The sequence below is a fragment of the Molossus molossus genome, unplaced genomic scaffold (assembly GCF_014108415.1).
Source record: "Molossus molossus isolate mMolMol1 unplaced genomic scaffold, mMolMol1.p scaffold_m16_p_14, whole genome shotgun sequence".
NCBI lineage: Eukaryota > Metazoa > Chordata > Mammalia > Chiroptera > Molossidae > Molossus > Molossus molossus.
The window spans coordinates 38084337-38108657 of record NW_023425349.1 but is presented as its reverse complement, the minus strand read 5'-3'; the positions used below and the strand labels follow the sequence as shown (position 1 = coordinate 38108657).

Genomic DNA, 24321 nt, shown 5'->3' with positions numbered 1-24321 from the left:
TAATATAAGCTTGGACCGGAGCCCTGAGAAGCCAGGTAGAAGCTATCACACACAAAATCATTAAGGAATTAGGGGAGGGACTTGAAGAGCCCATGGCAGAGGGCAGCTCTCATTCAAAATGAGCCTACAAGCGACAAAACTCATGAGAAACCAAGGACAAAGAGCGAGCCCAAACTAGTAAAGACAATAAATGTACCAACACAATAAAAATAATGGCACAATCTACAAATGACCTAGAAAGTGTTTAGGGTCTTCAAAGAAGGAAAAAATAATAACCATAAGAATAAACAAAAAATCATGAAATAAAAACATGCAGAAACAAACAGAAGAAATTGGAATGTTCATAAACTTTTCCTTAAGCATTTCTTTCCATCTTTGTTTTTTCGCCTCTTTCACTTTTCTTGTCACTCTATGCTTTCCAGAGATGATATTCATTCTAGTGACTTTAAGTTATATATATATTTGTTGAGAGCCCCAAAATACTTATAACTTCCCAGACGTCTCTTCTGAATCCTCAATGTGTGTATCCAGCTTCTAACTGATTATGCCCACTTGGACACAAAATTAACTTGTCTAAAATGCATCTTGTGACTTCTGTTCCTCTACTTCTTCCCTAACAATGAACTATCAGAAAGAGAAATCACACTATGGCACTAAAATAATAATAATAATAATAATAGTAATGGGGATAAATTAACTGAGAAGGTGGAAGATATGTACACTAAAAACCGTAAGAAACCAATGAAAGAAAATGAAGATGACACAAATAAATAGAAAGATATCCCATGCTCATGGACTGGAATAATGTTGTTATAATGTCTATATTACCTAAAGCAATCTACAAATTCAACCCAATTCCTATAAAAATTCCAATGGCATTTTTCACAGAAATAGAAAATACAATTATAAAATTTGTATAACAACAAAAGACCTGAATGGCCAAAGCAATCTTGAAGAAGAACAAAGCTGGAGGCATCACACTTCCTGATTTAAAACTATATTACAAAGCTTTAGTATTTTTTTTTTAAGTATGGCATTGGCATAAAAACAGACACACAGATCAATGGATAGAACAGAGACCCTGAAAATAAACCCACATATATATGGTTAATTAATTTTCAACAAAGAGCTTTAAGAATATACAATGGGAAAGAATAGTCTCTTCAATAAAGGATAGCAGGAAAACTGGATAGCCACATGCAGAAGAATGAAACTAGACCCCTACCTTAATACCATACACAAATATCAACCCAAAATGGATGAAAGACTAGAATGTAAGACCTGAAACTATTTCCTAGAAGAAAATGTAGGGAGTAAACTCTTTGACACGGGTCTTAAAAGTGATTTTCTTACTCTACTTGGCTTGTTTCACTTAGCATAATACTCTCTCTAGGTCCTTCCATGCCATCTCAAAGGATAAGAGATCTTTCTTTCTTACAGCTACATAGTACCATGATCTCACTTATTTGTGGAATATAATGAACTAAACAAACTGCTGAACAAAATTAACCCAGAGACATGGAGGTGGGGTACAGACTGACAAGCCTCAGAGGAGGGGGGGTTTGTGGGGGAAGAGATAAACCACAGAACTTACATGCATGACCAATGAACATAGACAACAAAGCTGGGGATGAGGATGGAAGAAGGGGAGGAGGGTGTCAATGGGGGAAAAATGAAAAGCATTTGTAACAAAAACAAACAAACAAACAAACAAATAAATAAAATTTTTAAGTGATTTTTTTTAAATACCAAAAGCAAAAGTAAACAAGTAGGACTACATCAAACCAAAAAGCATTTGCATAGCCAAGGAAACTATCAAGAAAATGATAAGGCAACCTATGGAATAGAAGAAAATACTTGCAAACCACATATCTTATAATTATATCCAAAGCATACAAGGAACTCACACAATTCAAATGCAAAGAAAAACAAAACACCCAAATAACCTAATTTAAAAATGAAAAACGGCCCTGGCCGGTTTGGCTCAGCGGTTAGAGCGTCGGCCTGCGGTTCTGAGAGACCCGGGTTCGGTTCCCGCTAAGGGCACGTACCTCGGTTGCAGTTTGTCCCTGGCCCTGGTTGGTTGTGCGGGTGGCAGCCACTCGATGTGTTCCTTTCGCATCGATGTTTCTCTCTCTCTCTCTGTTCCTCTCTCTCCCTCCCACTCTACCTGAACAAAAAATGGAAAAATGTCCTCGGGTGAGGATAAAAAAAAAAAAAAAAATTAAAAACAGACCTAAGTAGAAAATTTTCCAAAAAAGACACAAATGGCCAACATCACTAATCATCAGGTAAATGCAAATCAAGATGACAATGAGATATGTCAGGATAGGTGTTATCCCAAAGATAAGAGATAACAAATGATAGGATGTAGAGTAAAGGAATCCTTGTGCATTGCTGGAAACTAAGCTGGGATAGCCACTATGGAAAAGTGTGGAGATTCTTTAAGAAATTAGAAACAGAACTACCATATGATCCAGCAATCCCACTTCTGAGTATATACCCAAAGGGAACAATATCACTATCTCAAAGAGAGATCTGTATGCCCACGTTCAAAGCAGTATTATTCACAATAGCTAAATATGGAAACAACCTAAGTGTCCCTTGATGGATGGATGGACAAAGAAAGTGTGGTATATAGATTACAATGGAGTATTCTTCAGCCTTAAAAAAGAAGCCCTGGGCAGTGTGGCTCAGTTGGTTGGGTGTCATCCTGTGCACCAAAAAGGTGCTGGTTCTATTCCCTGTCAAGGCACATGCCCAGGTTGTAGGCTTGACCCACAGTAGGGGCGTGCAGGAGGCAGCCAAAGTATGCTCCACTCTCACATCGATGTTTCTTTCTTCTCCCTTGCTCTTTAAAAATCAATAAACTATTCTTTAAAGGAAAAAAAAAAAGAAATATTTTAATTTGCTACAAAATGGATGAACCTAGAGGGCGTTATGCCAAGTGAAATAAGCCAAAGAAAAATATTGCATGGTGTAACTTAAATGTGATAAAAGAAAGAAAAAGGAACTCATAGAAACAGAGTAGAAAAGTGGTTGCCAGGGGCTGGGGTGGGGAAATCGGGAGAGGCTGGTGAAGGGCATGAACTTTCCGTTGTAAGATGAATAGGTCTTAGGAAGTGATGGTGACTATAGTTGATAACACTAGATTGTATAATTCAAATCTGCTAAGAGAATAAAACTTAAATATTCACACACACACACAAACATGTGAGGTAATGAATAGACATGTTAGTAACTCAATAGGGGAAATCTCTTCACAATGTATACATATAGCAAATCATCACGTATGCTTTAAATATCTTATAATTTTGTTAACTGTACCTCCACAAAGTTGGAGGTGGGGAGGATACATGAAATAACTTAAAAGGAGGCTTCTAAACATCAGTGAGAATAACTAACAATCTTTGTATTAGTTTCCATTATTGTTTAACAGGTACTTTTCAAGGGTAGAAAATTAAGGTGATCACTCTGTCAATTATCACATTACAAAGAACAGAGTGCTAACTGATGTTTTACTATACTTAAAACTGCTAAGTTGATATATATAACAGGGCATGGCAATAATTAAATCTGATAACAAGATAATATCTAACAATAAAAATGAAGCCTCTGTATGATGAGAGCTTTCTTACTCATATACATCAAACTACTAAGTGCTAATAAGCTCCAATATTATGATTAAGAACTATGATACTGAATTATCTCTGATCCTATAGCAGATCAAATTTTATATTTATTTAATTTTAGGGACAAAAATTGACCTATTTAGAAGAATAACTGGCAGATATAGTTACACTTTCAAAGGGATACTAAATTAGTTGTTTCTGGTATACATAACCAGAAGGTTATTGGGAAGTTATCCGATTATGTGGATAGCAACAAAATAAAGTTTCTTTTAAAGTATGAATCCTAACTCTAAGCCCTCTTAATTTAGATGTTATCTGACATCCACATTGCTTATTTTGGGGTTAAACATAAATCATTAAGATCACTAAAAACAGCATTCTAAATATAAGAATATTTCATTAAAATTTCTTCTAAATATCAATGTTAAAAGAATCAAGAATATTTTCACAATTTGGAATAAATATTAAATGTGTAAACTTAATTATAGTAACCTTAAAAATGTTCTTGACTGACAACATCTCTGAGCCTTTCCTGTGCTTAACTGATTTAATGAAGTCTAACAATATACTACAAGGTAACAACAGAATAGTGTGTCCTACCTAGTTACTTTGCAGCTTGATTCAATCAAGTCATTTTCGAAGTCAAGCAGACTAGAAGGTATATTATATTCCAATGGGGATGTCAGTCTTTTCAAACGCAATAGACCAACACAAAATTTTGCTCCCATCTCTTCCAATTCTCGAGTACCAATCTGTAAGCCCTGGAAATAAAGCAATATTATATGTGTAACTAGGATGTTTGCTATCCTCTGGCTGTATCTCATTAAAATTACATAAACGGAATTTATAACTATATTAACAAAATTTAAAAATTAGTAATATCTCAAAGAGAGATTTGTATGCCCATGTTCAAAGCAGTATTATTCACAATAGACAAATATGGAAACAACCTAAGTGTCCCTTGATGGATGGATAAAGAAAGTATGGTATATCAATTACAATGGAGTATTATTCTGCCTTAAAAAAGAAGCCCTGGCCAGCATTGCTCAATTGATTGGGTGTCATCCTGTGCAACAAAAGGTTGCTAGTTCGATTCCCTGTCAAGGCACATGCCCAGGCTGTAGGCTTGATCCCCAGTAGGAGGCGTGCAGACGACAGCCAATGGATGTTCCACTCTCACATCGATGTTTTTCTCTCTCTCTCCCCTCTCTCTCTAAAAAAAAATCAATAAAAACATATTTTAAAAAAAATAAAAATATTTAGTGAAGGTATATGCATTTTAAAGTCACACACAGAAAGCAAAGTATAAAAACTTTATAAATAAGTATAACGTGTTTATTTGTAAATGCATAAAAATTCACTTATATCTAACAAGTTAAAATGATATAAAATTTTTATTACTAATGTACTACTTGCACAATTCATTATAAATTACTAATCAATATTTAAGTGTGTACCATGCTTTCTTAAAAATTATGGCTATAGCCCTGGCCGGTTTGGCTCAGCGGTTAGAGAGTCAGTCTGCTGTCCAGAGAGACTGCTAAGGGCACATACCTGGGTTGCAGTTTGTCCCCGGCCCCAGCTGGGGTCATGTGTGCGGGAGGCAGCCACTCAATGTGTCCCTTTCATGTTGATGTTTCTCTCTCTCTCTCCTTCCCACTCTATCTGAACAAAAAGTGGAAAAATGTCCTTGGGTGAGGATTAAAAAAAAAAAATTATGGCTATAAACAGACTCAAGATTTTGTGAGAATCCAAAGCAAGCTATTTAGTTCAGACAAATTCTTTTTTTAATGTGTTAAGACTGCATATGATTCAATTTCATCATTACAGATTACATATAACTCAGTTTAACAAATGTATCATTGAATATATACTTGAAAACCATTGGATTATACATATGAAAAAAAGTCTTCAACTATGTGCTATTGCTAGAAGTCCTGCAATGTTTTACCTTATATTTTCCCTGATCACAGCCACACAAAGTACTCTCCATGGTATAGCTTCTTTGTACTCCTATCTCCCTCCAAACCACTACACGTGCTGTGGATTCTTTAGATTTTTCCACTACGAAGCTACAGCTGCTCATGCAAAATGCCGGGGCAATATGGCTCAGTATCTTAGGCAATGTCTGCAAAGATAAGAATAATAAAATTGAGTATGTCAATTTTTTTTTTAAGTTTTAATCTTTAAAAATTATCATGAAAGCACAGTGATTAGAGCTGGGTCATATGGATCTTCTCATGATACCCCCTGCTATTCAAAACATCAAAATAATTCTCTTACTAATTTAGAAGGTTCTGTTTCCCTAAACAAATAATCAGTTAAAATTAGAATAGAGGAAAGTATTACATTTATTGTAGCAACCAATAAGTGGAATAAAACCATGTAAGACAAACCATGAAGAAAACATGCTTAAAAAAGAAACTTTAGTCATGAAAGATGGCTTGACTAATTAAGAGATTTGCCACTGTAAATGTCCATCATTCCAAAATAATCAATAAAACTAAGACAATCACAATCAAAATGCCCACAGCATTTTTTGGAACTTAAAATTATTCTCAAGTTCCTCTGAAAGTGTAAATATGGGAATACAGCCTGGGGAATTCTGAAAGAAAAGGCTATGACTAGAGAAAGAATCCAACAGATATTAACCTAAATTATATGTCTAAGGTTACGTTAAATTGTGATAGTGGTAGAGGACAGATATATCTCTAGAAAGAAAAGGTTCAACATCAGAACCAATCTGTTCAAGTTAGTATTGCTATTACTAGAGAAAAGACCAATTACCAACTAATGCTGACGAAACTGGATTACCACTGAGAAAAACAAGCTCCAGTCACACTTCATTAAATTAATTCTAATTAAATTGAGAATTTAAATGTAAAATTTTTAAATGAAACTAACAGCAAACACAGAACTATACTTTTTCTTTTTCCTTCTTTTTTGGTGGTACGTGCCCCTAGGGGGAACCAAACCCAGGACTCTCTGGTCCATAGGCCGACGCTCAACTGCTGAGCCAAACTGGCCAGGGCAGAGCTACACTTTTTAATCTTGGAATGAGAAAAGTCTTTCTAAGCCTCAAAACGCAGAATCCATTTGTTAAAAATTCAACAAGTATGATAGAAGTTTTAAATCACTACATATCATAAACAAAAATGATAATACACTTGCAATATATATATAAAGTTTTAAAAACAATAACTACATGACCAGCACAAAATTAAGCAGACAATATGTGAAACAGCTATTTTAAAAAAAGAGAGATCATAATCGTTCAAACATACAAAAAAATACTCAACCTCAAAATTACAGATATGCAAATTTAAATCATCAGATATTTTTTAACCTGGCAAAGATAATAGTATTGTGTGATAAGAGTGTGGAGAAACAACACTATCATTCATTATATTGGGGAATATAAATTTGTACAATCTTTGTGAAGGACAATTTGGCAATACTAATCAAATGACCACCAGGGGATGACTGAATAAATAAATGTTGGTACATCTATACAATAAGAACAAAAACGCACAATGGAAATCTTGTGGAATTGTCTAAAAAAGACAGAAACAGATGTCCACGAGGACTGGGAAAGACAGATGTGTCCCTTTTACATCGATGTTTTTCTCTCTCTCTTCCTCTCTCTCCCTCCCGCTCTATCTGAACAAAAAATGGAAAAATGTCCTCAGGTGAGGAAATAAATAAATAAATAAATAAATAAATAAATAAATAAATAAAATGGGCACAGGAAGGATGTATTGTTTAATAAATGGTTATACATGAAACTCAACAGATCCCCATATATCAGATAAAATAAATTCCAAATAGCTTAAAAATATAAATATAAAAAGCAACAAAACTTGGAAGAAACATTTAAAATGATAAATCTGAAATAATAATAGCAAAATGGCAACATACACTGAATCTGAGTAGTTCATGTGTCAAATTATTTTCTGTAGTTGCATGCATGTTTTAAATGTATCTGTAATAATTACCCTGTATCCCACATCTTCCACAACATCACATGAAGTGGCATTATTGTTGGTATGCCACACTGTCTCTTTGATGCTACAGCCATACATAAATACATTCTTCTTTCGGGAGTGGCCATGATAATCACAATAAACCTTGAAAAGATCATATATTTTAAGAATTAAAAACCTTCAAATTCATATATTGCCAAGTAAATTTAGTTACTATTTAGCCCATAAACAGGTCTGTGCTCCTTGCTCCTTTTATTGTAACTGAGCCACCATTTAACAAGTAGAATCAATAAAAGTACCAATATCTAGTTTTGGAAAGAAATCTGATTACTAGAATGGCTAGAAAGTCCTTTGAAAGTCCTGCATCAAGCCACGAATTCCACTCTTTTCTTTTGTATCTACTATTAACCATTTAAAAAATAATAAATTCAATTATAAGTCAAATCTACATTAGTAGTCATCACTGCCCCAAGGGCTGTTAAAATATTTATCTAACTTAAAAACATGTGATGCTAAGATCTGGAAACAGCCCCAATGTCCATCAACAGATGAGTGTATAAAAAAGTTGTGGTACATGTACACAATGGAACACTATGCAGCTGTAAGAAAGAAAAATCTCTTATCCTTTGAGATAACATGGAGGGACCTAGAGAGTATTATGCTAAGTGAAATAAGAGAAAGCCAATCAGAGAAAGACAAATACCATATAATCTCACTTATTTGTGGAAAATAATGAACAAAATAAGCTGATGAACAAAATAGACCCAGAAACATAGAAAAGAGTATGGTTCAGACTGACAAACCTCAGAGGAGGGGGATGGGGGGGTGGATGAGATGAACCAAAGAACTTATATGCATGTATGCAAAACCAATGGACATAGATAACAATTCGGGGGGGGGGGGGCGAGGAACGGGATTGGGAGGTGGGTGTCTGAGGGGGAAAAGGAGAAATATCTGTAACAAAAATAAATTAATAAATTAAATAAATAAATAAAAACACATGAAACCTGTCTGGTGTGGCTCAGTGGTTGAGCATTGACCCATGCACCAAGAGGTCACCAGTTCAATTCCCAGTAAGGGCACATGCCCAGGTTGTGGGCCTGATCCCCAGTGGGGGGCACACAGGAGGCAGCCAACTGATGTTTCCCTCTCATCGATGTTTCTCTCTCCCTCTCCCTTCCTCTCTCTAAAATCAATAAAGAAAAATTATTAAAAACACATGGAAAAGTTCTCATAAAAAACTATTAAAAAGGGTTTAAGCCCTAGCCAGTGTGGCTCAGTTATTTGGAGCATGGTCCTGTACACCAAAAGGTGGCGATTTTCATTCCTGGTCAGGGCACATACCCAGATTCCACGTTCGATCCCCGGTTGGGGTGCATGCAGGAGGCAACCGATCTTTCTCTTTTCTTGCTCTCCCTCACTCCCTCCCTGTCTCTCCCCCCACTTCCTCTCTCTGGAATCAATAATAAAAAAATAAAAATTAAAAAAAAAAAGGTGTGGTTTCAATTTAATTTTTAAGGGTATCATTTTAAAAATGAAGGGCAGACTAACATGCCAAGTTTGCCCCTCTTCCAAGTGTCTTTCCCAATGGAAGATTAATTCATTTAAACACGAACAGAATGGAAACATTCCAAACAAGAGCGCCTGAAAACAGGGGCATACACACAGCTCTGTGGAGCCCCACCATGCCTATACTACCTTTCCTGTGTGAGGACCCGAGACTTGCCAGCTTCAGAGTTGACTAAAAGGCTCAGATACTCAGATAAAAGCTTCTACTAGTTTGAGAATTTGGAAAATACTGTTACCTTAGTGTTGTTAAAATGTGAAGTTAGCTACCTAAAACTCACAACCAGGAGTTACCAGTATTCATTAACAAAATAGAAAAGGGCTCATGAGAATTACGAAAATGAAATCTGATGAAATAAAACATGAAGACATTGTATTGACATCAGAACTAATGCACAAGTGACTGATAACAGAAAAAAGATACTTTCAAGAAATTGTTTCTGAAACTTAACAGTTAGCTTTTATAACCAGAAAATAATGTATAAAATACTAAGTCTTTAATCAGCAAAATCATATCTTTGCACAAAGTACAAACAAATACCGCTACTTACCAGTGGTAAGCGCTTCACTGCAGCTAGGTACTGCAGCAGCCCCTTAGCATGGTAAATTGTCGGATGCAAATCTGGATTTGGACTTTGCCACTGTCTGTTCAAATCCTCTCCACTTAAAGAACAGCGGTGACTGCACATATGTGAACACAATGATAGACAGACAGTGGTACCAATCAATTCTTATATATTATTTGATTTAACTTACAGTTCTATTTCACTAAATATTTCAAAAAGGTATAGATGGTGGGCTCAATAGAATGCATATTTTAGCCCTTAAATAATCATTTATTAAGCATTTACTATGTCCAAGTTTCTGCATTACATGCATTTAAGTGCGGTAAGCTTTCAGATTCATAGATCAAAACTTTCAAGATATAGAAAAAAATAATTCTCAATTCTGGGATTTTATTTCATACTACGTAAAAATTAATGGTCATATTTTCCATTCTGACTACATAGTAATTATTTTTATAATAACATTTTGCACTTTGATTGTATTAGTTACTATTAAAAGTGCCATCTGGGTCCTCCTAAGAAAGATTAGTTTATGAAAAGCACACATTCTTAGAAAAATTCAAATACATTTTCATTTAATCGTAGTTACTAAGTATTAAAGCCATTGAGCAAAAATTTAAGCAAACAACAATCAGAAGGTAAGAACAAAAATATACACAGGATTCTAACTGGTCAATATGTTTCCTAATTAAAACAAAACAAAATTTCATTTTAGCTTCATTATCACAACACACCTAAAAATAAGTTATCCTTTTTCATTTAAAAATGTCCTAAAATATGAGAAAGAGTCATGCTACATTTACTGAATAAAATATGGTACCCTCAACTTTGGAGATGCTCATGGCAAGTTTCATCTTTCAGAAGCACTAAATAGACCTTGTCTAATTGCCACAATTAATTAACTGTACTACCAATGAGCTACCTTTACTTAAAAAGTAGTATCTTCTAGTATCTCCAGTCTAAAGAATTCCTTCTGTCAGAAGCTATAATTCCTCACATCAGGAAGAAGTTAGCAGAGAGAGACAACACACCGTATCAGTAGAAAGAAATCCCAGAGGCATCTAAATTTTACAACGAACTAAGAGCACACCATTGACAAAATTTAAAAAGAAAGGAACATAAAAGGATGTTAAAAAAAATCTTTTCCACATCCTGACACTGTGATTTTTCTAAAATAATTCAAGCAAGATAGATATTTTATGAAATCTTATTCTTATGAATAAATACAGAACTTCTCAAAATGCCATACTACTAATATACAAAATATATTTTCATTTAAAAATATATCTTAAGTGAATTCTCCACTAAAAATGTCTTTGTTCTAGAAAAGTCACCAGATTTGCTTTCAAAATTTACCCAAGATGATATTATTTCAACAATTTTATACAGGATTGCCACAATTATCTATAATAATTATCTATAATATTTCTATAATTATTGCTTAACTTACTTTCCATTGATGACACCATCTGGATTTAGCATAGGGACAATTTTAAAAATATAGCATTCTCGTAAGCTCTGAGCAGTAGGGTTATTACTCATGAGATACTCCAATGTTCCTTTCATTACCCAACTTGCATTAGTTTCTCCAGGATGTACCCGAGCAGATAAGAAAATGTAAGGACGATTTCCTGAAGTACACAGAAAATCTCAAATTAAAATGAACAACCACTAAAAGTTTGTATGATGTTTGACTTTGGGGCTTTAGAAATATTTCTACTCAATTGTGAATTCCAACATAAATTCATAGTAGAACTCACCGTGCGCCTACTACAAACAAGCACTGTACTAGGCCCTAGAGCGCAAACAGATGGAAAACCCATGTAAGCCATGTCCTAAAGGAGTTCACAACATGAACATAACACAATAAATACTATTTGAGTCACTTAGTTCCCAATGATTAATCAAACATATAAAATTAGTTCTTTAATAAATCTTAGCTTTACAAAAAACAAGTTGTTGAAGTTTGAAATATAAATTTATTTTTCATAAAGTCATTTGGAAAAGAAGAAAAATATAATCTTATCCCAGTCTTATAATCACTATGACAAATACAGAAAAAGAAAGATATACCTGCTCAGAAATTTACAAGGAAAAATATTTTCACTATGCATTTAGATAAACCCATCTACAAAATAACACTCAGCTCACCTGCTCATATTTTCATGCATAGCAAGCTCTTTTTCTTTCCTGAGAATATTTTACCTTTTTATCAAAATTAAAACAGTTTTCTTATTTTTTTCTACCACAGCATACATTTGAGGCAACTTTGAAAAAAAAAAATGGCAGAAAAAAACAAGTTGTTATTTGGTGCTAGTATCAAAACACTTGATAGGTTTCTGATGGCTTTATTTATAAATAAAATTAGCTATAATTTTTTAATTATTGGTATTATTACATGAACTCTTAAAATAACGTTTTATATGATACCTTGGTTATGATTTCCAAGGATAAGAACTACAGAATATTAGCATCAAAAGAGACCTTAGGAATCATCTCATGCAGCTCTCTATTTTTGAGATGTGGAAAATGAGGCCCAGAAGTAGGCCCAGGGATAGGTAGCAACAAGACCAAGACTTCTGATGCCTATTCCTAGTGTTATTGCCCTTATGAAACATATAAAGCAAAAAAAAAAATAAGTACGAATGACCGGTATTTTGAGTGAAGACAGACTTACTGAATTGACAGATATGTTCATAATAATTAGACTCTGGCATAGCTGTTATAGTCACCAAGGGACAGCTGTTTCCAGACAGGGTTTCACATAGCACATCTTTTCGAAAATAGATTTGCTGAGGGTTGTGCGCTGATTCCAATTTTTGAAGATGCATCTTGATAAAAATTTAAAAAGTACACAATTATTTTAAAACTCCCTATGCTGAATAGAAATAAATGCCTCTAGATCTCCACGTAACTGAAAGTCGATTAGACTCCTATTCCCGTCTCTGGGACCCTTGGGGCTAGATGTAGTTCAAACATCAGTATCTGGAGGACTCGCCATAAATACAGTGAATATACCATTAAATGTGCAATGCCATGAACCGGGTCAGCGGCAGCAGCCTGCATACACATGTTCTTATTTCTACACCAAAACATAAAAAGAGTCACTCTAAGTGGAATCAATATTCTAAATAAGCTCACATCAGTTTAGGCCAGGCTTTGCTACCAAATGGGTTATGAAAAAGTTTATGGTTCTCAAAGCCTTCCGAATTTTGAAATCATAAGTGACTGTACACCTGCAAAAGCAATGTAAAATACACAGAATAAAAAGTATGACAGACAAATTTTTTAACAACTTTTCCTGATTTCAAGTTCAATATAGGGTCATTGTGAAATGTTGGAAGATACAGAAAGTACAAAGAACAAAAATTAAACACCCATAATTGCATCACTGAGATTACTACTAACAAATGCCATTGTACATAAAACTAATTACACATGACTTTATAAAACCTGCTTTTATTACTTAATAATTTATACATACATGCATATATTCATAATTGCGAATACTACACCACATCATTAGTACATGGTCATACCAAATATAAACTGTTCAATCCCTTATTTGAAGATACTTAGTTGGTTTCTAAATTTCTGCCTACGCTCATTCATGCAATCGCTGTTCACTGTGTGGTCACTATTTCGGTGGCAGAAACTGTGTCCGGCGCTGAGGATATAACACTGAAGAGGTGGACACTACCCTGGGGACAGTACAAGCACTAAGGAAGCCCGCAGCAGGGAGAGGGAAGCCTGGCTGAGTCTGGGCAGCGAGGAAAGGTCCCCTAGTGGAAAATGCCCAGAGGGGAGTGAAGAGGGCAGAGAAGGGTGCTACATGCAGAGGGAAGAGTAGAGGAAGAACATGAACTAAGGAAAAAGGCATTTCAAAGAACTGAAAAAGATTCATTATAACTAAACCAAAAATAAATTAGAAATAATGAATTTAACACAGAATGAAGGGCCTGGTAGACCAGCTTTTCCTCAAGTGTAGCATAAGTATTACTGGTAATTGAGATAACAGAGTGATACGTGGATAACCTTTTAAAAATGTAATAGCTATGTATTTCATTGTGAATTAGAAAAATGTCTACGCATGAAACCTACAATTCCCTGGATATTAACTTAGGATGAGGATACACTTTAAAGAGTGAATTATTTTAAAGTCTATTTAATAATAAATATTAACTAAATAACAGCTCAGATACTATGTGGAAATGGGAAAAGTGTGGTAAATAGCAAAGAAATGACTCAATGAACGACAGTACAAATTTTAGACTTTGTCCAAATAACTAGAGAAATCACTAAGGAATTTTGGGTAGGGGTGTTATGTGATGAGATCTGCCATCAAAGAGCCCTCTGACTACAGGGTGGTAAAAAGACAGATGAGAGGAAGAGGATAAAAGTGAATTTTAGGTTGTCAGAACTGCAGGTGGAAAACAATGCAAACGCCTGGAAAAGGTCATGGGATTGGAAGAAAGTAAGGGAATTCAAAATATACTAAAAAGGTAAACATCAGTAAAGAACAATAACATATAACCCTGTAGATAACAACACTATATATTCTGATGCTGTGTTTTTCAGCAGAGAGATACCTGACTATACCTTCACTGTGGGCTGTAATCTTTATCAAAGTAAAATGAGCCTCCTTTAGTGTTCTCAGCCTTGATACCGCTTCTGCTCTGTGGACTAGGTTTTTCTCTTACTTTTCCCTCTCTAATAATTTGGAAGCTTGTTTCCAACCCTAGTGCTCCAATTTCTTTCTGGGTAAGCTGATCATGTCTTCATGATCCCTGATCATTATCAGGATAGTCATTCTGTTCTGAGAATAAATCTACCACAGTAATTACTTAGAGTCACTTGTTATATTTTGTTTTACAACACAATAAAAAAATCTCAAAAAAAGTCCACAAAACAACTCTTATACCCCAAATGCTAAGCAATCTGGATCTAGGATTCCATATAAAATTATTAGAAGAAATAAATTCCCTACAGAAAACTTAAATTGCACCCACATTTCTCTACTGTTAGATTTTCTACCACATTCAATGCTTCTCATTTAACAAGTGGAAATCTCATCTAGTTAAAATCTGAAAATCATGGAATCTTAGAGAATTATAGATTTCTACCCAAAGATAGAAGTAAAAATCATGTCAAATTTCCTTAGTATTTCTTTCTATTAAATAAAAATAAAGACTACATTCTGATTCACATCCTTTAATGTTTTGACAAATGTTACATTATTATCTAAAATCTCAACACTGGTTCTTTTCTTATTTTGTTAAGAAAATTAATTAAAGCAATTTTTCTTCTATTATCTGACACATATACATATAACACAATAATGGTCATAATACAACTTAATGATTTCTCACCTGTAAAGTTGAATATGTATAGGGGTAGTGGTAAGCAAAGTAGCAAACGTCATCTTTATGTGGAAAATTGACAGTGAATGTAATTGTATAGTAGGATTTTCCCTTTTGCCCACCTGCAGCAACTGAACTTCTTGAGAAGTGGTTTCTGCAATGGAAAAGTATAAAACACTAAAATATAAAATAGAAAAGCATATTTCCTCCACACAAAATTCTGATTTTTCCTTGCTATTTTATTAAACAGAGCTCTGGGGTGGGGGGATGATAATTTATAAAAAGTGTAACTTAAGTACTCTATAAAAAATAGACTTGCTACTAATAAAAAAAAAACAGTTAATTTCTATTAGCCAACATCATTACTTTTCACTTCTGGATTTACTAATTAAATAGAGTTAATGCCCTATACATCAATAAAATTTCTAGAACCTCATTCTTTGACAGCCATACACATTACTGATAGGCAATGATCATCAGTGGCTGCTACAAGCATTAGATGAAAGGCTGACGGACCCCTTGGCAGAGGATGGAGTAGATGACTATACGGGATGGGGCAAAAATAGGTTTACAGTTGTTTGTATGGAAAATAAGATATACAATAATACAAGAATAAACTGTTTTTCATATTCACAAATGTAAACCAACTTCTGCCCCACCCTGTACATGAATTCACTAATCATTCTTAAGATTACAAAAAGAAATGACCAGAGATGATATGCTTCCTGATTCGCTGCACCATCTACAAAGTATTCTTGCCAAAAATCAAACCTGAAGTTGATCAAGCTTCTAGATCGATTAGTTTATAGGAAATAGGTAAGACTAGGAGAATTCATGAACAGCACAGGGATGCAATTAGCAAAATCCAAAATGTGGGAAACCCTGTATGACAAATGATCTAGTTTCAATAAACAAAGGAGAAATAGAGAGAAAAGGGAAGCCTATAAATTAAAAGAGCCTTAAGGGACATAGCGACACAAATCAAATGCAATGTGCGGTCCTCGGATGGTGTAATTGAAACAAACCAACTATAAAATAACATTTATGAGACAACTGGGGAAGTTTGAATATTAACTGAATATTTTATCACATTAAGGAATTTTCTTAAGTGTGATAATGGCATTGTGGTTATTAGATTGTATTAAATATGCATATCTAAAAGACAAAGACCTTTAAAGCAGTTCTGGATAATATATGACATCTGGAGATGTTTTTAAAAATTCAGCGTAGAGGTGGGGGTAAAAGTATAACTCAAAACTAACCATGTGTTGATACCTGTTGAAACTGGGTGATGAATACATGAGGTTTCATTATCCTATTATTTGCTTTTGTAAATGTAATTTACTTTTCAGATTTTAAATATCACTGACATATGATGAGCTAAAAATGCTTTGTCTATCAACTTAATTTCTAAGTTTCCAATTCACCTTGTATTATTTAAGCCACAAACTGAAGAAAAGCCATGGCCTATAGATTCTTTATACACATACATAGACATTCAAGGAATTTTTAAATTGGTATAGTCTTCATTAACTTAGCCATTATATCTTGAATAGATGCTCAAATGACAAGGTACTAAGGTTGAGGAAAATGCTAAATAAGTTCCAGAACTACACCATACCAACCCTTTTCCTTCAAAAGTTTAACATCTAATTGAAAGTATTTAGTTATACCACATTGTATCTAGGTGGCAATTTATAGGTTATATTCTCTCATATAGGGTGAAAGGCAGTTTTATTCTATTTTACAGACGAGACAAGCGTCAGAGGACTTGGCTGATGTGAACAGCTAAGACACAACGCAGAAGTAGATTTTAATCCTCACTGTCTAGGCGTCAGGCTCTGAGAAAACAACTAGAAAAGTGCTTGTTACACAGAAAGTAACTAATAAAAGTCTGTTGAATTGACCTGAATTCCAGTTCCAGATCTGGAAGAAGCCAAAAGAAAAAACAAAAACTAAACAAACGAAAATCCTTGCCATCATGCCGTCACCACCTGTCATGCTAGGGCCATTCAATGTTAAAAAAAAAAAAAGCATTCACTGATTGATGATTTCTACTGTGCAAAAGAAGAGAAGCATGAAAGAAATATACTTTTTAAAAGACACTGTTTCACCCTTTAGCAGTCTAAATTATCCTTCCAAACTCTAACCAAGCACTGCCCAGATCATTACTACTTCACTCCAACTTGGAGAACGAGATAAATGGTAAGAGGTATTTATACATTAGCCTACCATAAAGGAAATATAAAATTTATTCAGGTACAGATGAATGACATATAACCTTATATTTCTGGTTCCTCATTTATTTACTATTTATTTTGCTGATAAAAGTAGGGGCAAAACCCTACTGAGGCTCAGTCCAAGGACCACTTTCTTTCCCAGGAAGTAATAGCACTTAAGATCTAGGTCTTGCAAAATAGAGACAGACTCATAGATAGAAAGCAGGCAGACAGCTAGGGGGAGGGGGTAGTGAGCAAAAAAGAAAAGAGAGAGAACTCATGGACAACAGTGTGGTGATTGTGGGGGGATGGGGGTGGTGGAAGAGGGCATAGAGGGATAAGTGGTGATAAAAAAAATAAAATAAAATAAAATAAATAAAATAAAATGGTTTATATTTTAGGTTTTTCCAAACCTAACCATTAAAAGCACTTTAATTTTAGAAGTTTTCTTCTAACTGATAAAACTAAATAAATTATATTAGTGCTAGGTAAGCACAATATAAAAAAGTCAAAAGCCCCTAAACAAAAAGGTCAAGATTAAGATTAGTAATAGACAAGAAACAGAGATATCAACTGCCTTACTAGCAGAAATTATCTGGAAAATTACTACATGCAAAAACAGAGCAAAAATGGGAAGCAAGGTATATGATAATCCTAAACGACTTAGAGTGACGTTCATGATTAATTCGATTACCCAACTGAAGCAATAAGTGATTTCTAAAACTTCTTTCTAACTCGATAAGTCACCTATTTGAAGTCAAAGTTGAACTATATAAGCTGATGTAACTATGGAATATATCTCCAGGTTAAATATTTTGGAAATTTAAATGAAATAAATACTTGTATGCAGAAAAGAATAGAATTCTATTTAATAGCATCTGAACAACAAAAAGCCAATGCAAATTATTTCCTAGAATTTCTCATTTCATTTTATTCAATGAAGTGTCCAGTTTTAAAGCTAAAAAAAAGTTGAGAACACACAGCTATCTATGCAGTAAAGACAAAGAATTGGACCTAAACTACCTGTCTAGAAAACACATTTCACAGTTGACCCCTGAACATGTGGAAGTTAGGGCGCCAACACTCTAGACAGTCAAAAGTCCAAGTATAACTTTTGACTCCCCAGTAAACCAGCTGCCCTCGGTATTCACGGGGTGCTGGTTCTAGGACCCCATGGATACCAAACTCAGCAAACGCTCAAGTCCCCTCTGTAAAGTGGCCTAGATCCATGAATGCAGTTGGCCCTCCAAGTCTGTGGACTCCCAACCACAAATCAAAAACAGTACAGGCATTTATTGAGAAAAACCCATGTATAAGTAGACCTGTGTAGGTCAAAGCGAAGTTATTCAAGGGTCAACTATATTTCCACTAAATATATCTCTTAAATTGATCTCAAATGTTAAAGGACTATGTGAGAAGTGACACTAAAGCATATCACCACAATCCAAAGAATGCAGTAATAACTCTACTTTTTAATCTTTACATTGCAATAGAGTGAAGTTAAAAGCCCCTTCTGTAAACTGCTGTCCTCTTGTTCTCAGAACACTTACTTATAGTAGCAGATGTCCGTCCCCACGCGGGCCCACCAGGGCCTGGCGCTCAGTGCTTCCTGAACGGAGTACATGAGTGGCTGCATACCTTCGACAGAGAGACAGAAAATTCGTTCAAAATTTCTGAGGCAAAAATTAATCTTGCCATTGTACAAAGAACCAAACGTTCAGAAAGCTAAAAGAAAACACATTTCCAGAAAGAAAGAAAAAATCTGAGAAATGTCTTTAAAATCTCGTAAGTCAATCAAATGATATGCTTTAATTTCCAGTTTTAACTAAAATAAACTTTAATGAGTGAAAAGTCATTAAACTTTTTTCTATTACCTTTTCTATATTGGCTAAATTAAAAATAAAGAATATCTATAACTTGTAACAAGTGAAAGAATAGAACAAAATACACAGATACAGCTCCACAGCCCTTCATGGTATCTACACTGAAGTAAGAGGAAAAGCCAGGACAGCAGGGCGGTCTTCTTCCTCAACCTTCTCCAAACAGATATGTTTTCACAGCAAGAACGGGTGGGGGCATGCTGACAAAAAGAGGATTAAATAAATATATTTGGGTAGTTTTAGAAATATAGTTGCCACATGAACTTTAAAATCACCTTATCCTACTTCATAAAAGAATGTATTGGGTTTCTAACTGGAATTAATGAAATTCACGTTAATTTTTTAAAGGATGACAGTTTGCCCTGGCCAGTTTGGCTGAAAGGTAGAGTGTCGGCCCGTGGACCTGTGAGTTTCGAGTTCGATTCCAGTCAAGGGCACGTACCTCAGTTGTGGTTTGTCCCCAGCCATGTTCAGAATCGTGTGGGAGGCAACCAGTCAATGTGTCCCTCTTACGTCGATGTTTCTCTCTCTCTCCCTCCCACTCTATCTGAAGATAAACAGAAAAATATCCTCAGGTGAGGATTTAAAAAAAAACTAGAAAAAAAAAAATGACAGTTTTTGAGATGTCATTTGACTTTCCTTAAATCCTAACTTAAATAATAATCATTTTCTTAATTTTCTTGCAACAGAATCATTTTGTTAAACTTACTGGGTATCTTTTTAGTCTTTAGTTGTCTCTTGGGTTTTCTGAGTATGTAAATCATACCATTTGTAATTTTAAATATTTTATCTCCTCTTTTAGTATTTACATTAATTATTTCATTTTCTGCTTTTATTTTCTATTTGGAGAAATGAACCCTCCAAAGCAATTCTGAATATAGTGGTGAGAACAACTCTGTCTAGTTCATGATCTTAAGCTATTTTTCCATTAGATAGAATATCTGTCAATTTTTTTTTTGCAAATCAACTCTACCACATTTGAATAATAAAAAGTGCTAACACTGAATAATTTTGATGTGCCAGACACTACTCTAATATTTTTACATATGTTGAGTCACTAAAATCCTCACAACCACCGTCTGTGGTAGGGGCGATGATTATTCCCTCCAGAATTCTTACTACACTTGAGTGTTTTAATTATTTTATCAAATGCCTGTTCAGCACCCACTAACAGAATCATGTGGCTTTACTCCTTTAGCTTGTTGATGCAATACATTATGCTGACAGATTTCCTAATGTGAACTATCTTTGTATTCCTAGGAGATGCTATTCTTTTACTAGTATATGACTAGATTAGCTGAAATTTCATTTAGAATTTTCGCATCTAAAAATTGGTCTTTTTGTTTTAATTATCTTTACCAAGTATTGTTATAAGATTACACTAGCTTCAGAAAAAAATATTAATAACCGGTTAGCAATTTATTGGAATAAAAGTAAAATTTATTTTTTTAAAGCTAAATATAATTCAGCTAGATTACCATCTCCATATGGTGCCTAATACATTTTCTGTTTCCTAGAGAACAGTTATAGTCTGTTCAGAATCATTAATTTTTATCAGTCAACTCCAATTTTTCTATGTTTTGTTTGCTTATATTTTTAAAAATTGTATTTTTTAAATTGTATTTAAAATAATATTTCTATTTTTTAAATTTCTCTTTATTTTAGTCTACTTGTTAATCTAACATCTTAAGTTGGGTGCTTACTGTACTTATTTTGTCTATTTTTATTGTAAATAATGTGTATTGTTAAAGGCTTTCAATTTTCCTCTGAATACCAGTTAGCTATCCCCTATAACGTGTTCTCCTTTGCAGAAATTTCTAGATCAGAGCTACCCAACTGAACCTTCGGCCACAGTGGAAATGTTCCGTATCCACACTGTCCGATCCAGCAGCCACTAGCCATGCATGGCTATTAAGCACAGGAAGTGACCTTAGGGCCACTAAAGAACTGAATTTTAAATTTCTAATGAATTAGTTTAAATATTTAGCCATTTATGGTTAGTCGCTACCATACTGGACAGCACAAATCTAGGTAATTTCTAACAGTTTCAAATTTTCTCTTCAGGTTTTGTTTTTTTTAGAAAGAATATTATGTATTTCCAAACACCTATTTTTGTTCAACTTTCTGTTGATTTCTACTACTATTTTTTATTGCAGACAATGAACTCTATAAAATCTCTGGTGACTGAAGTTAATGTTGCAATATGGCTTATTTGAAAGTTGCTAAGAGAGTAAATCCTAAAAGTTCTCATCACAAGAAAAATGTAACTGTGAGGGATGGATGTTAACTAGACTTATTGTGGTTCTTTTTGCAAGTATACAAATATCAAAAAGTTATGCTATACCTCTAAGACTAATATAATGTCATATGTCAATTATATCTCAACTAAAAAAGATGAATGGTTATTAAAGCATATTCAAGGATTGTAACTTGCAAATATACACCTATTCAGTGTTTTTGTCCCTAAATTTTTGTTTGTCTAAAATTAACATTACCACTTTTGCTTCATTTTATTTGCATTTGCCTACTTTATCTCTGCCCAATCATTTCTAACTGTTCTGTCATTTAATTCATTCTCTCTCTCTCTCCACCATCCCTCCCCTAATTGTGTAATTTTCAATACATGATTTTTGAGGATACTTTAGCTCATTGATAGTAATGACAAATACACATTTCATTTCATCCTTGTATCTTATTTTCTTTCTACTAATGATTAAATATTTCTTCTCCTTCTTTACCTTTTCATTTTAATGGTTTGGGTGCCTTTGGCCACACTGCCCTTTTTCCTTGCATCATTTGAAAAGCTTCCTACTGCGCTTCCCATCTTAACACTTAAGATTAATCAATATTTCTCTGACACTGCATCACATTAAATAACTAAGCAATCCCACTGACACAAGTTAACTTTCACTTCTCCCATATCACTCCCTTAGAATGTTTTTACTTAAAACATTTTATAAATTCCAAGTCTTCTTTCTTGAGACCATTTTCCTCATTTATTTTTCTGAGAGGGTTCAGGGGTAGCATACTTTCTGATTTCTACATACATAAAGATGTAGTTTGTTGGCAGTGACAAATGACACATTTTGCAAAAGACCTTTACTGGGCTGTCTTCGAGCGCCCAGTCCACAGGTGAGCAGTCCAATACTCATTTCACATGCAGAACAACAAAGGCGTTAGGAGCACGTAGTCTGCAACCAGACTACCTGGGTTTCAATTCCAACTGCATCACATCAGATGCATGATACTGGCGGATCACTGAGCCACCTATGCCCCTTTTCTCTCCTCTGTAAAGTGAGCGTAACAACCTGGCTGCAATATCCAGTGTGTCACCACCTAAAGAAGGCCTGGCACATGGTGAATATTCAATAAATATTAGCTGCTGTTATCATCATTATTTAATTAACCAGTTCTTTTCAATTGGACATATGTTAAGATTTTCTCTTTATACTTGAAACTCATGTATTTCACAGGTACATTTTAAAAGATTCCTATCTTACAAGGCAAGGATGCTCACTTTCGCCACTCCTATTTAACATAGTACTGGAAGTCCTAGCCACAGCAATCAGACAGGAAGAAAAAATAAAAGGGATCCAAATTGGAAAGGAGGAAGTGAAATTGTCATTATTTGCAGATGACATGATACTGTACATAGAAAATCCCAAAGACTCCATCAAAAGTTTACTAAACTTAATAAATGAATTTGGCAAAGTAGCAGGATACAAAATTAACATCAAGAAATCGATGGCATTCTTATACACACCAATGATGAACTCACAGAAAGAGAAACTAAGAAAACAATCCCATTTACCATTGTGGCAAAACAATTAAGATACCTAGGAATAAACTTAACCAAAGAAATAAAGGACCTATTCACAGAAAACTACAGGTCACTGAAAAAAGAAATAGAGGAAGATATAAAAAAGTGGAAGCACATACCCTGTTCATGGATTGGGAGAATTAACATCATTAAAATTTCCATATTACCCAAAGCAATATATAGATTCAACTCAATCCCCATCAAAATACCAACGGCATACTTCACAGAATTAGAACAATTACTTCAAAAGTTCATATGGAACCAAAAAAGGCCTCGAATAGCCACAGCAATCTTGAAAAGGAAGAACAAAGTTGGAGGGATCACAATACCAGATTTCAGGTTATACTACAAAGCCACTATAATCAAAACAGCCTGGTACTGGAACAAGAACAGGTATATAGACCAGTGGAACAGAACAGAGAGCCCAGAAATGGACCCAAGGCAATATGCTCAATTAATATTTGACAAAGGTGGCAAAAGCATACAGTGGAGTAAGGACAGCCTCTTTAATAAATGGTGCTGGGAAAATTGGACAGCTACTTGCAGAAAAACGAAACTAGACCATCAACTTACACCCTACACAAAAATAAACTCAAAATGGATAAAAGACTTAAATGTAACTCATGAATCCATAAAAATCCTACAAGAGACTGTGGGTAACAAAATTTCAGACATCATACGCAGCAGAATTTTTACTGACACATCACCTAAGGCAATAGAAACAAAGGAGAAAATGAACACATGGGACTACATCAAACTCAAAAGCTTCTGCACAGCGAAAGATACAATCATCAAAACGGAAAGGCAACCCACTGTATGGGAGAGCATAATTGCCAATGATATATCAGATAAGGGGTTAATTTCCAATACATATAGAGTGCTCATACAACTCCACAAAAGGAAGACAAAGAATCCAATTAAAAAATGGGCAGAGGAACTAAGTAGACACCTCTCCAAACAGGACATACAAATGGCTAAGAAACATGAAGAAATGCTCATCATCACTAATCATCAGAGAGAAGCAAATTAAAACAACAATGAGGTATCACCTCACACCTGTCAGAATGGCTGCCATCAACAAATCATCAAACAACAAGTGCTAGTGAGGGTGTGGAGAAAAGGGGACTATAGTGCACTGCTGGTGGGAATGCAGACTGGTGCAGCCACTATGGGAAACAATATGGTGTCATCTCAAAAAATTAAAAATTGATCTTCCATTTGACCCAGTGATCCCACTTCTAGGAATATACCCTAAGAAGCATAAAACACCAATCAGAAAGAATATAGTATGTACC

At 34.5% G+C, this 24321-nt stretch overlaps 1 protein-coding gene across 18 annotated transcripts in view; it reads right to left on the bottom strand.

Annotated features, from left to right (window-relative positions):
- AGTPBP1 (ATP/GTP binding protein 1) overlaps positions 1–24321 on the bottom strand; it is a 130989-nt gene that overhangs the window by 13755 nt on the left and 92913 nt on the right. For all 18 annotated transcript variants that reach the window (XM_036261338.1, XM_036261337.1, XM_036261340.1 and 15 more), the window contains 8 exons: positions 18877–18964; positions 15117–15261; positions 12425–12578; positions 11198–11378; positions 9733–9862; positions 7628–7759; positions 5584–5760; positions 4233–4393 (listed from right to left, as the gene is read on the bottom strand). In XM_036261338.1, the coding sequence (XP_036117231.1) occupies positions 4233–4393; positions 5584–5760; positions 7628–7759; positions 9733–9862; positions 11198–11378; positions 12425–12578; positions 15117–15261; positions 18877–18964 (1168 nt within the window). The remainder of the gene's footprint in view (positions 1–4232; positions 4394–5583; positions 5761–7627; positions 7760–9732; positions 9863–11197; positions 11379–12424; positions 12579–15116; positions 15262–18876; positions 18965–24321) is intronic.